This window comes from Berghia stephanieae, chromosome 4, assembly GCF_034508935.2.
Source record: "Berghia stephanieae isolate SIO BIC M18660-M18661 chromosome 4, UCSD_Bste_1.3, whole genome shotgun sequence".
Lineage (NCBI taxonomy): Eukaryota > Metazoa > Mollusca > Gastropoda > Nudibranchia > Aeolidiidae > Berghia > Berghia stephanieae.
The window spans coordinates 50,444,193-50,456,692 of NC_088363.1; the positions used below are offsets into that span (position 1 = coordinate 50,444,193).

Below are 12,500 nucleotides of genomic sequence, written 5' to 3' on the forward strand. Positions count from 1 at the left end.
CGCAGCGGAAAAAAAAAAAATCCCGACAAATAACAATTTCAGTTATCGCCGGATATTATAAGAAATGACCCCGAAAAACAAAAAAAGAAAATAAAACAACCAGAAAACAAACAAAACAAAATTTAAAAATATTAAAGAAAAAAAAAATAATTAAAAAATGAAAAAATAAACATTGAAAAACGTTAGCATTTATATCGCGCAATTTTCACTTAACATGCTCAATGAGCTTTACAAGCGGTCCCTAGACTACAACAATAGATAACAATAACATGTAGGACGAGACATGACGCCTGTTAGGCGATATTACATTTTTTCCCGGCCGGACAGAGACAGACCGGATACTCATATTATACCTGAGTACGGTGAGAGAATGTGAGTAAAAAGCCCTTACAAGCATTCAACTATGCGCCGCTCACAGCGCATTTATATAGAACAATACCCACCAAACATACACAAAGGAGTCCCTAGCCAACGGCAACAGTTAACACGTACGAAACATGAAGCCTGTTAGGCGAGACTTAGTACGAGACTCGAACCCTGAACGGTCTAGTCCGAAGACGCGTGTCATACCACAAGACCACATAGCTGCACAAAGACAGTGATAAAACAAACCAACGACGTTTAAAAAAAAACCCAACAAAAACAAATAAAAACAACAAAAAACAAAAAAAAACAAAAACAGAACAACAACAAAAACAGAACAACACAAAAGCACCCCCCCCCCTCCCCCCCCCCCCCCCAAAAAAAAAAAATAAATAAAAAAAAAATTAAAAATTAAAAATAATATAACCACACAAAAGAACATCCAACTCATCTTGGCATCCCTTATCTCAGTTCTAAATCCCATCCATCTCGACAGTTCTCCAATCCGGTGCATGCATACCATACCACTACTACATACCAATATCATCTAGAGACTATTTATCTTACAGTTACTATCTCTAACACCTGTTGTCTACAACCTCTGATTGGATTGTATGGTAGCTACCACCTAGACTCAAAACAAAAGGTACCTTTCTGTTCATTTTTCCCCTTCTCTCTCTCTCTCTCTCTCTCTCTCTCTCTCTCTCTCTCTCTCTCTCTCTCTACCTCTATATCTATCTACCAATCTGTCAATATTATGTCAATCTATCTATCTATCTATCTATCTATCTATCTCTCTATCTACATTTCCGCTTGTCCATTTGTACGCTCATCCATCCGTCTATTTCCGCTTGTCCATCTGTACGTTCATCCATCCGTCTGTCCATCTGTATGTCTGTCTCTCCGCATGCAAGTCAGTCAGTCTGCTTAGTTTTAACACCGGTCTCTCTCTCTCTCTCTCTCTCTCTCTCTCTCTCTCTCTCTCTCTCTCTCTCTCTCTCTCTCTCTCTCTCTCTTTTTTTTTTTTTTCAACTTCACTTCATCAGCCATCCAAAAATGTTCGTTAATCATAACACCCCTGGTAAACGTGACGCAGGCAGATAGATAGAAACGGCGACAACCACGCAACAAAACTTACAAAACAGAATAGCAAAGAATTTTAGAATGCATGGAAAATTCGAGAAGTTTTTCAACACGGAAAGATAAATATACCTGCTTCTCCGCCCCAAAATGAACATGCTGACATTGCACTATACACATAGAAGGTCGCCACCACCGCCCCCCTCCCCTCCCTCCGACTAAAAAACAAACAAACAAAATCAAAAGATAATTTGCATAAAATTAAAGAAAAGACTGGCGGAAGAGATGAAAAAGGACGAAGACAAAAAAATCTATTTAAAAATGAAAAAAAAAAAAAAAAGGAGGAGGTAGAAGATGGGAGATTGATGAAAATGGAAAAAGGGAGATCTGAATGTTCAACCAGAGTAGAAATACACACACACACTTACACACAAACTGACAGGTTCGAATCCACGGTTGGCCGATTTTTACCTATTTTCTTACTTTATTTCCTGATTTATTTCTCTCCCTCTCTCTTTCTCTCTTTCTCTCTCTCTCTCTCTCTCTCTCTCTCTCTCTCTCTCTCTCTCTGCCTCCCCCCCCCCTTAGAAAAAAATATCTGACCTCTCATTCCTGCCATCACTCATTATAACTTGCAGGTTCTAAGTCCTTGCAGGGCGTCAAGCGCGGTTTATGGAGCGTCTCATCTAAAGGGTAGCAAGCAACAACTAGTTTCACGCTTCAGAAACTGGACAAAAACTTCTGGCTCCTTGGACCTCTTGTCTTTTAGGGGGGAAGGGGGGAGGTACACTACCCAGACTCAACACCGTTTCTGATAATAAAAATATTCTGGTTGCTCTCCTGAATTGCGCCGCTCTTCAAATCGACGTGAGGCATGCGTCGCACTCCGTAGGGGGTCGAAGTAAGAGGGAGAAAGCAACAAGATATGAAGTGAGTAGAAAAGTGCCAGAAGACAATAGAGAATAAAAATTTTTTTTTTCGCGGCGGTGGTGGGGTTTGAACATGCGACCTTATTGGTACGACAACTCCGCCTGGCAGGTGAGAGCGTGGCTCTACCGTGTGAGCTATCCACGAACACAAAAATATTCGTTTCAAACCCAAAGTCATTTCTAGATCCCTCTCTCACCCACTTCTTGAGATCGCCGATTCGTTCACCACCATCGCGAAGTAATTTTGACCAGCAGTTAAGCTTAATAGCCAATATTCTCATCACAAACATATAACATAGAAACGATTGAGACATTGAGTATGCTCCGGTGTATGGGGTGAATTTTTAATTCAGAAAAGTGAGTGGAGCAGGCACTTATGTTGGTAACAACAAGATATGAAGTGAGTAGAAAAGTGCCAGAAGACAATAGAGAATAATTTTTTTTTTTTTTTCTGATAAAGATTCTTTGCACATCGTTGAAGAAAACATCCCACCAGCAGAAAATAGTAACAGAATAAGCACTGATTCTGTTTTTCTGGAGGATGCAACTAAAATGGACGACTCTGACTTGCCTGCTTTTGAATTCATTCGAAAACCGTCCATGAGGAAAGCCTATGGTATTTATGATGAAACGGAGAGTTTGCTTTCTCAAACGAAACCTTTAGGTAAATCACAAGGGCCTGATATTAGTACTGCCGGAGGTCCAAGAGATGCCATATCCAATCCCAAAGTAGCTCTTCCAAGAGGTATGAAACACTCTGAATCAGCAAGTCTTGGTTTGATACAAGAGGAAGGGGATTAGTGGTAGAGGGAGGAAGAAAGGGTTATTCTCGGACAGGTATTAATTATATCTATGTTATGTCAGTCGGATGGGTTGAGAAGTGGCCGGGTATCGCTTGCTTAGGTATTTCCTATCTATGTCTTTCTTTGAAATCTCGGTGTCTCGCATATTTATAAAGTTTTACACCACAACAACGGGTCGGTGTTGACTCGGGAGAAGAGAGGGATAAGAATGAGGAGATGGTAAAATGGTGGGGAGAGAGAGAAAAGGGGAAAAGGGAGATCTGAATGTTCAACCAGAGTAGAAATACACACAAACACTTACACACAAACTGACAGGTTCGAATCCAGAGAGAGAGAGAGAGAGAGAGAGAGAGAGAGAGAGAGAGAGAGAGAGAGAGAGAGAGAGAGAGATTGAGATGAGAGATAATGGTAGAAGGCAAACAGACACACAAGATTGATAAATAGAAAAAAAAAAAAAAAAAAGGGGGGGGGGGGGGGGGGGTCGGGGGAAGGCAGTTCAGTTGATAAATGACAATTTGAACAAATCTAATTGTTAAAAAGATCTACTTACTCAGATTTTTCTCTCTCATGATATCCCTGGGGAAGAATAAAATGTCGATCTGTTATGAAATGGTCATTAAACAAAAAAAAAAAAAAGAAGATAAATAATCAAATAACAAAATTCCCTTTAATCATCCCCCTGGAGAAAGTTGTCTTTAGGGACTATCTATTCTGACGAAGGACTGGAATGATCAAGGCGTCAGCCGCAGTTCAGCTCAAGACCAGATTGCGAGGCGGGGAGTAACTAAGGTTCTTACTGTAAGGAGGTGAACATGTTCAGTGGAGTATTAATTATGTTTGATTAAAAGAAAAGTGTAGGATTATAAAACATAATTACTGTAAAACATAAGGCGCAGTAAGTAAAATTACGGCCAGTTGTAATGACTCCATTTTGAATGTAACTGGTGAAACGATTTGAAAAATTATATATGAGGAAAAAAGCGGTGCCTTAAATTGAAGGGCCGTTTCATGAAAGAATTCATTCAAATAGACCGGGATGTTTAATTGAACAAAACTTTAAATGGTTTTCTATCATTTGATAAATTATTTGTTCCACTACGTTAATTCATTGTTGTCTCTATTTACAACCCTACACTAGACGCTTTGGCTCTATGAGAGACAAGGGAAGTAATAGCCGTTATTTTTTAGCAATAGTGTAGAACTCGCATTTATTGGCCTTTTGCTTCTTGCATAGAGATGTATATAATATATTGTAAAGAGCAATATCGTACAGAAAGCAAACTATAACCACTAAAAAAACATTTTAAAAAGAATTTATCTAAATTAATTTTTAAAAACTGAGATTGAAAAAGGTTAATCTTTTTTAAAACTACAATTTTGGAACAGAAAGAAGAATAAGTGTATTTAATCCTACACGATCGTGTTGACAATATTTTTGCTTATAATATTATTGAGCTTTTATCGCAATCTTTCTCCATTGGTCGAGTTTATTTTTACTTTTTAAAATCCAGCAATAGTTCTTTCAACAACACAGGCAATTAATGATAGAACCGGATACCAGTCTCTAGATAACCGAGACACCGGAGGCACATTTTATAAAAACATTCCAAAAACCCTGTTTGTAGAGATGAAAAAAAAATAGAAAAGAAAAGAGAAACATAAATCTTTTAGTCCATCAGCATTGGCGTGGGGCAACGATTTTTAACTCCGCAATTACGTCCCAAATTATGAATAAGATTGACAAACCTATAACAAAATAAAGAAGAAAAAAAAAATCAAACAAACAAAAAAAAACACAACATAATAACATTTCAAGGGCGTCCCATTCTAATCGTGCGAACGATATGAGCTGAAATAACATTCTTTTTAGGTATTAAAGCCCAAGGGTTCCCGATAGCTCAGTTGGTAGAGCACTCGCATCACAAGCAAAAGAACCGAGATCGATCCAGGGTGAAGTCAAGATATTTTTTTTTCTGACCCCCAGCAGTGATTGGGTAGCTGTGTCTTTTAGATCTGGTGGAAAGTACTTTGCGATAGACAAGCGTCCTATCAAAAGGGTAGCGAGAAATTGGTATTTGCCCGTTTCACGCTATAGAAACCAGGATTATCTCCTACTCCATGGGCCTAATTAATTGCCTCGAGGGACTACTTTATTAAAGCTCAAACGCTCGCTATCCTTGGGGCCAATAAAGATTAAAATTTTATAATCCTGCTATTTGTCGGGAATAGGCATATAATCAAACACACATGATTTAGCGTTATTGCTGAAGCCCACTGTTTTTAAAAAAATAATTTTGTTTCAAAATCATATCTCTCTCTCTCTCTCTCTCTCTCTCTCTCTCTCTCTCTCTCTCTCTCTCTCTCTCTCTCTCTCTCTCACACACACACACGGTTACAGTCGGACGCCTCGATCTGTGTTAACATACTTTAATCAGTACTGATAGAGACAAAAATTTAAAACAACAACACAAAAGGAGGAAATTTTTTTTAACGATTGCATTTAAACCCAAAAATCACAGCCCCCCCCCCCCCCCACACACACACACACATACACCTATTTAAAGAAGAGCTATTGAAATGATATACTATCGTTGATACTCAAGTTAACTTCTAAAGAGGGGGACACTGAACCCGTTTATTCCACCACACATCAAGTCTCTCACTTTTTTTTAAAAGGAGGAAATTTCTCCTCTGACTCCAAGATCGCGGATTTTCACGGATCCGAGGAAAACCATAAGAACTGTTCAATAGTTTCTGTTTCAAAAGTTTAAAATAACTTTCGTTATATTAATATAAATGTTTAACTGTAGAATTCAAATACCGCGGGGAGAAAAAAAACCAAACAAACTGTATCTAAAATATTAGCCTGCCTTGTTGGACGGCGGACTAAATTTTAAACTTTAAAAATTTTTTTAAACATGATTTTCAAAATTGTTTCTACTCCTTCATTCTTTTGTTAGACACTTGTATTGTTACATAAGACGTAGGTTACATGCAATTATGAATACAACTTACGTATTAATTTTATTTTTAAAACCCGGAATTTGAAAAAAAGTACCTAAAACGTTCTTTTAATTCAAGTCAGAGAACCGGATCCTCTGGTATTTCAACATTTAATTACCAATCATCACAATAGTATTATGGTATAGTTGAATACTTTGCCCTTTGCCACCATGCCTAATAAGTATTTATTTGACACAGCGAAAAATATACTACACAATACTATCATGAGATTCATTCAGAACTCTTTTAATTTTTGACAAATCCTAACCTTAGCTACTACCTATATTTGGATAACAAAATCAGATTTCAAACCACTCACCGTATCTGCATTATCCCCGGGAGATGCAGCAAATAAATTAATATCCTCGTAATGATTTTCCGAAGCAAAAGAACTCCTGTTAGAGCGGAAACTGCTATCTGGGCTGTACCGTATGGATCCTGATGACCGTAATTTACTCCACTCGGTCTCTTTGCGCATACGTTCCGGACGTGTCATATCCATGTAATCCACAGCACTCTGACGAAACGAGGACGTGTTGGACCGACGAATACTATCCACACGCTGGGCGCTCTTGGCCAGGTTCTCATTGGCTTTAGATATAATATCCGACACTGTTTCGGCAGTGGCAGAAGAAACGTTGCTACTTATTGCAGCAGGGTTCTGCGCCCATGAATTTTCTGAAAGAGGGGTTTTCAATGATGGATAAGCACCAACTGGAGATGATTCTTTTCCTATTGGTCCTTCGTCGATATGGAGAATATCACTGACACTGCCTGTGGTTTTCCGTTGGAAGAAATGGAGAACAGCTTGTTGTTGAACCTTCTTTAGTTCCGGTTCGTTGGGACTTCCTGCTCCACTTGAATGTTCGCTTGGGCTAATCCGAGATGGCTGAAAAGGAGCAGAGCTCAAAGGCAGCATAGATGGGTGTGAAGATTGATTCTCTTTGTTATAATCCGCTGGTCTGTTAAACAAGCTCGACTCTGCATCTAAACTAGATGAAACCAGGTTTTGTTTTGGAAGGACAATCTGCTCCGATGCTGTTCTCTTCAGATTACTTCTTTTCAAAACGTCAAACTCAGGTTTATCCTTTCGCCATGATTCATTCTGCCATGCATACTGTTGCTGCTGCTGTTGTTGCCGTTTGGGGTTCAGTTTGGGAGACATATTTTGTTCAATTTTAGACTCACTCAACTTCTCCATCATAGGAAATTCCGACGGGGTTGACGTTGATTTTGGAATGCTTTTCATATCATCCTGATTACCACTATCCCCTTCCTCTTGTATCAAACCAAGACTTGCTGATTCAGAGTGTTTCATACCTCTTGGAAGAGCTACTTTGGGATTGGATATGGCATCTCTTGGACCTCCGGCAGTACTAATATCAGGCCCTTGTGGTTTACCTAAAGGTTTCGTTTGAGAAAGCAAACTCTCCGTTTCATCATAAATACCATAGGCTTTCCTCATGGACGGTTTTCGAATGAATTCAAAAGCAGGCAAGTCAGAGTCGTCCATTTTAGTTGCATCCTCCAGAAAAACAGAATAAGTGCTTATTCTGTTACTATTTTCTGCTGGTGGGATGTTTTCTTCAACGATGTGCAAAGAATCTTTATCAGATATGCTTGGAATTCCACGAGAATCTGACATTGAACTTTTAGGCATTGCATATGAACCAGCAGCAGCGTAAATTGGAGATGATGTTTCAGGAGCAATGAAATCTGAGACTGATGAAGACAAATCGGACCTCATTTGGTACCTGTTACCTACTGGGGCACTGCTTTCCCGAAAATGCTTTGAATACGGGACAGATCCAGTAGGTTTCTGGAAATCTTGATTCATTTTAAGGTTAATTACCGAGGAGTCTAGACTATATCTAGACATGGGTGTACCGAGATCTAATGATTTATAGCCAGAGCTTTCAGACATGGACACATTGTGCTTGGAGTCATCGTCACGTCCAAACAGCCCTACGCTTACGTCAGGGTGAATCACAACACTATTGTACGACTCCGCCTCTCTCATACCTGGCTGTTGAAACACAGCACTGGAATCATATCTCGGCGACAATTCCTGACCGGATGAACCAGATGAAAGATTTCTTTTGTCGGATGACGTGCTATTATAACGCCCTTTATAAAATTCTTCTGACAGTTTCCTCAGCATTGTAGCTGTGTTATCACCGAAGTTCTGGTATTTTTGTTGAGCGACAAATGCTTCTTGTTCATAGCCTGGTACCTCATCAGTTGAGTACTTAGCCTGGATGCCTTCGTAATCCAAAAACGATGACTGATTACCGGGATAACGATAAATATCGCTCTGTAAGTTTTTGTTCTCAGCGAGAAACTTATCTGCAATGTCAGTGTTTTGGAAATCTTTCGAAAATCTCGCCTGAACCGATTTCTCCTCGAACATTTTCCTCTGATCATCAGGAGAAACTGGGGATGTTTGGGTTGCAAAATGTCCCATAGGAGTGTTGGAATAGTTCGCAGGATTTGTAATTTTAATGGAGTATGGTAGCATTTCAGTTTGAGTACTAGTGTTGTAGTATGGTGTTTGTTTGACGATGTATGCACCACCACCGCCAACACTACCGGAAGAAGAAGCCGAACCTTGTGACATAGGTCTGTTACGGCTGATATTGGAATGTGGAGATTTGTTCATTGAAGAATCTTTGAAAGACTTAGCTCTGTTTGTTACGTTAGTAATGCTGTTACTACTGGTAAAGGGATTGTCTCTAAGACTCGGTGACATAGGAGAGTCTGAGGAGGCTGAAGGCGTGGTTGTATTGGACCATTGATTAGGCGGTTGGTGAGACTTATTTATAGGATAATTGAATGGAACGTTGGTCGATTCAAGCGGACTTGTCCCGGAATCAACACGAGATGTTGAAGAACCAATGTTTAAATTACTAGGACGAGTTCTGCCTTCTGGAGTTGAATTATCCTCCATGTTTCTGGCATTATCAGATGAGAGTCTTTGGTTTATTTCGCTATTGTTACTACTATGATCCCTCTCTGGAGGGGACGGTGCATTGTAAGCCTTATCCCCAATGTTATGTCCGTCGGGATCCCTGCTAGGTGGGGGATAACCAGGTTTAGAATTTTGATAAAAGTCCTCAAATTTTTTCTCAACACTGTCGAAGTTTCTTCTTTGCACTCTACCATATTTGTCATGGACAAACTCGGACTTGAACCCAGGGTCGCTTGAATTTCTCTTGTTTCCGTCTTCACCTTTCCGTTCTTGCGAAGGACTGATCTTTTCAGGGAGAGGTCTTAAACCCGGGGTATACGCCATTCTTTGCTTTTTGGGGAATTCCTTACTGGTCTCTGTATGGTCAGTCATGGATTGAGCTCGGGAATTGATAGCTTGTGACTGGTCGGACGTTTCATTGGGCCTGCTGACTGGCCACGATGGATATTTTTCATGACTTTGGTTCACTTTTAAATACTTCAACGAATTAATATCACGAGTCGGCATTCCTTCGATCATAGACTCCATTTTAACATCGGGCTTAACAGGACTTAAATCTTTGCTTGTGACTTCTTCAATATCGTCTATTTCTGAAATCTTCTCACTTCCTAGAGGCGCCGTCCCGAAATGACTCATATTCTCATAATCCGGCTGATATCGCTGTAAATTATGGGAAGGTATAGACCTCCCATTGTTGTCTTTAAAAGCAGAAGAATAAATTCCAGGTGAACCCTGGGTAGGGGAAGGGTAACTGCCTATACTATGGCTATAAGGGGACGTCTGTTGTCTGAGGTTTGTGGGGTTCGTTAAATCAGATGGGTTACGTTGGTACTGGGACTGGGCTTGAGGACTGGGCTTAGCTATCATGTCATGTCCAGCAAGACCATGTGTATATGCCTCTGACGAAGCGGCTAACTTTGGGGAAGATTTCATTGACATGAGAGGTGGTTGCTGATGAGGTTGTGGTTGAGATTGAGGTTGTGGTTGTTGCCTTTGCTTCTGCTGTTGTTGAGACTGCTGCTCGTAACGTTGAGACATTAATTGCTGCTGTTGCTGAGCCCATGATCGGGCCCCTGTGGACAGACCACTTCCTTCCGACCTTCGTCTATTCATATTGGCTACTGAAGAGTCAGTGCTTGCGCTGATGTTGTCACTTCTTTCTTTGTCGAAAATGGATGAGCTTGAAGGCAGTGACCGTTTTGGGTCTTTGGAAGAGGATGGCGAAGCTGAGACATGGTATCTGGAGGGCCTGGTGTTGGTGGTGGTGATGCTAGGGGAAGGCTGATTTCGTCTGATTTGGTAGGATTCTCTTTGCTGCTGACCGATACTGGATACAAGAAGAGATAGAGAAAAAATAGATTATTAAAATTTGATACACAAATGTTATTTTCTAGTATAGAGTAGTTGTTGTTTTGGCTCTATTGCTACTGTTGGTGTGTTGTTGCTGATGTTATTGTTTATTGCTGTATTTGCTGCTGGTACTACGTTGTTGTTACTGTGTTGTTGTTGTTGGTATTTTAGTTTTCTTGATAATAATAATAATAATAATAATAATAATAATAATAATAATAATAATAATAATAATAATGACGATGATGATAGTGATGATGATGATGATGATGATGATGACGGTGATGATAATCATAATAATCATGATCATGAGGATGCTGATAGCGATGGTATTAATTGGGACCGGTATAGTAATACTAGGTGGTTGTGCTAATAATAATATGGACTGGTAGAATATCAATTGCATAATTTGATTAAGTTCAATAACCGAACAACTCACAGTCACAGACTAAGGAACCTCAAAACAAAGCACCTTGAATTATTATTACAACTATAAAACCCCACTTAAAGCTATCCAAAATAAAACATTAAAAAAGCTGTCCTTTATAGCTACAAGGACCGTGTAGCCGGGCCTAAAAAGACACTAATAATTGCTTGCCACCCTTTGGACAGGACGTAAATATTTTACAAAGTCCATACCATCAACTCAAATACAGCAAGTGGGAGGGGGGGGGGGGGCGGTCAGGAAAAAAAACGATTCGAAACCGATCCGCCCGTTTGTGAGGCGAGCGTGCTTACAATTGAGCTAAACTTAACCCCCGACATCACCATTACCGAGCACAATCAAATTACACCGGAAACAGCAACGCATGAGATAAATATCTAGCATTCTGCCGTTCTCCGGAAAAAAAACAATATTTAAGAATTTGGCCAAAAAACTCGTCCTTCAAATATCGATCGAATTAATTGACCCACATCTTGGTAAACACTCTCAAACCTGTGACTTCGTGAAGTCCATGGTTTGAGAGCTTTTGCCAAGATGAGGGTCATTTAAATCTATCGATATTTGAAGGACGAGTTTTCCGGCCAAACTTATAAATATGGGTTTTTCCAGAGTACGGCGGCATGGACTCGACGGTCATTATTAAGTACATTCCAATAAACACTTAACCTTAACCCGTGCCCTGGAAAAAAAAACGCCTTTAAAAATGTGGCCAGATAACTCATCCTTCAAATATCGATCGAGTTAAATGACTCTCATTTTAATCTTAGCAAAAACTCTTCAACTTGGGACTTGGTGGAAGGAAGATCTCGCGAGAACGCAGATTTAGGATTGTTTTGCCAAGATGAGGGTTATTTAAATCGATCGATATTTGAAGGACGAGTTTTCTGGCCAAATTTTCTAAATACGTGTCTTTCCCGAGTACGGCGATTAACTAGTTAATTACAATAATGATACATAATATTCTAATAACGACATGGGTTTCAATTACCACACCAACCAATATCGACATAAAAGAAACAAAGTACGCTGGCTAAACCGAAGGACAATAATTATTACAGGGTCGATGGCCGGAGTAAGCGGTAACGGTGTCTCATTTATGCAAGTAGAAAATCAAGCGATTCTGAGCGTGGTCAATGAAACCAATGCATGGAATAAATAATATTCTTCACTCTGACGTTCTCTTAAAATAGCTTTGTCCAGAAAACTCGTTTTTCAAATATTGTCGCCTCGTCAAAAACCTTTAAATTGAAATACGCAAATAATTTTTTAAAATAATAAACTTAAAGTTATAATAAATAAAAAATAAATGAATAAATAAAATAAAATAAAATATCATGCTTCTGATTATTTTGACTGTGAAACAACTTTTCGGACTCAAGGCTCATCCCGACAGTATACCAATTTGAGGTGGAGGGCCACGTTTAAGAGACCACTGACTTGACTCAGTAACGGATGAATGTGTGATCGTTGGTGTTGTCGGATATTGCAACACTGTAAGTGCAAAAAGGGCAACTCGCACAGCGTAAATATAAAAATATTATAGTTATCACAAAACCTCG

At 39.5% G+C, this 12,500-nt stretch overlaps 1 protein-coding gene across 3 annotated transcripts in view; it reads right to left on the reverse strand.

Annotated features, from left to right (window-relative positions):
• LOC144970762 (uncharacterized) overlaps positions 1-12,500 on the reverse strand; it is a 184,555-nt gene that overhangs the window by 72,647 nt on the left and 99,408 nt on the right. For all 3 annotated transcript variants that reach the window (XM_078910757.1, XM_078910758.1, XM_078910759.1), the window contains 2 exons: positions 6,498-10,473; positions 3,726-3,751 (listed from right to left, as the gene is read on the reverse strand). In XM_078910757.1, coding sequence (XP_078766883.1) covers positions 3,726-3,751; positions 6,498-10,473 — 4,002 coding nt within the window. The remainder of the gene's footprint in view (positions 1-3,725; positions 3,752-6,497; positions 10,474-12,500) is intronic.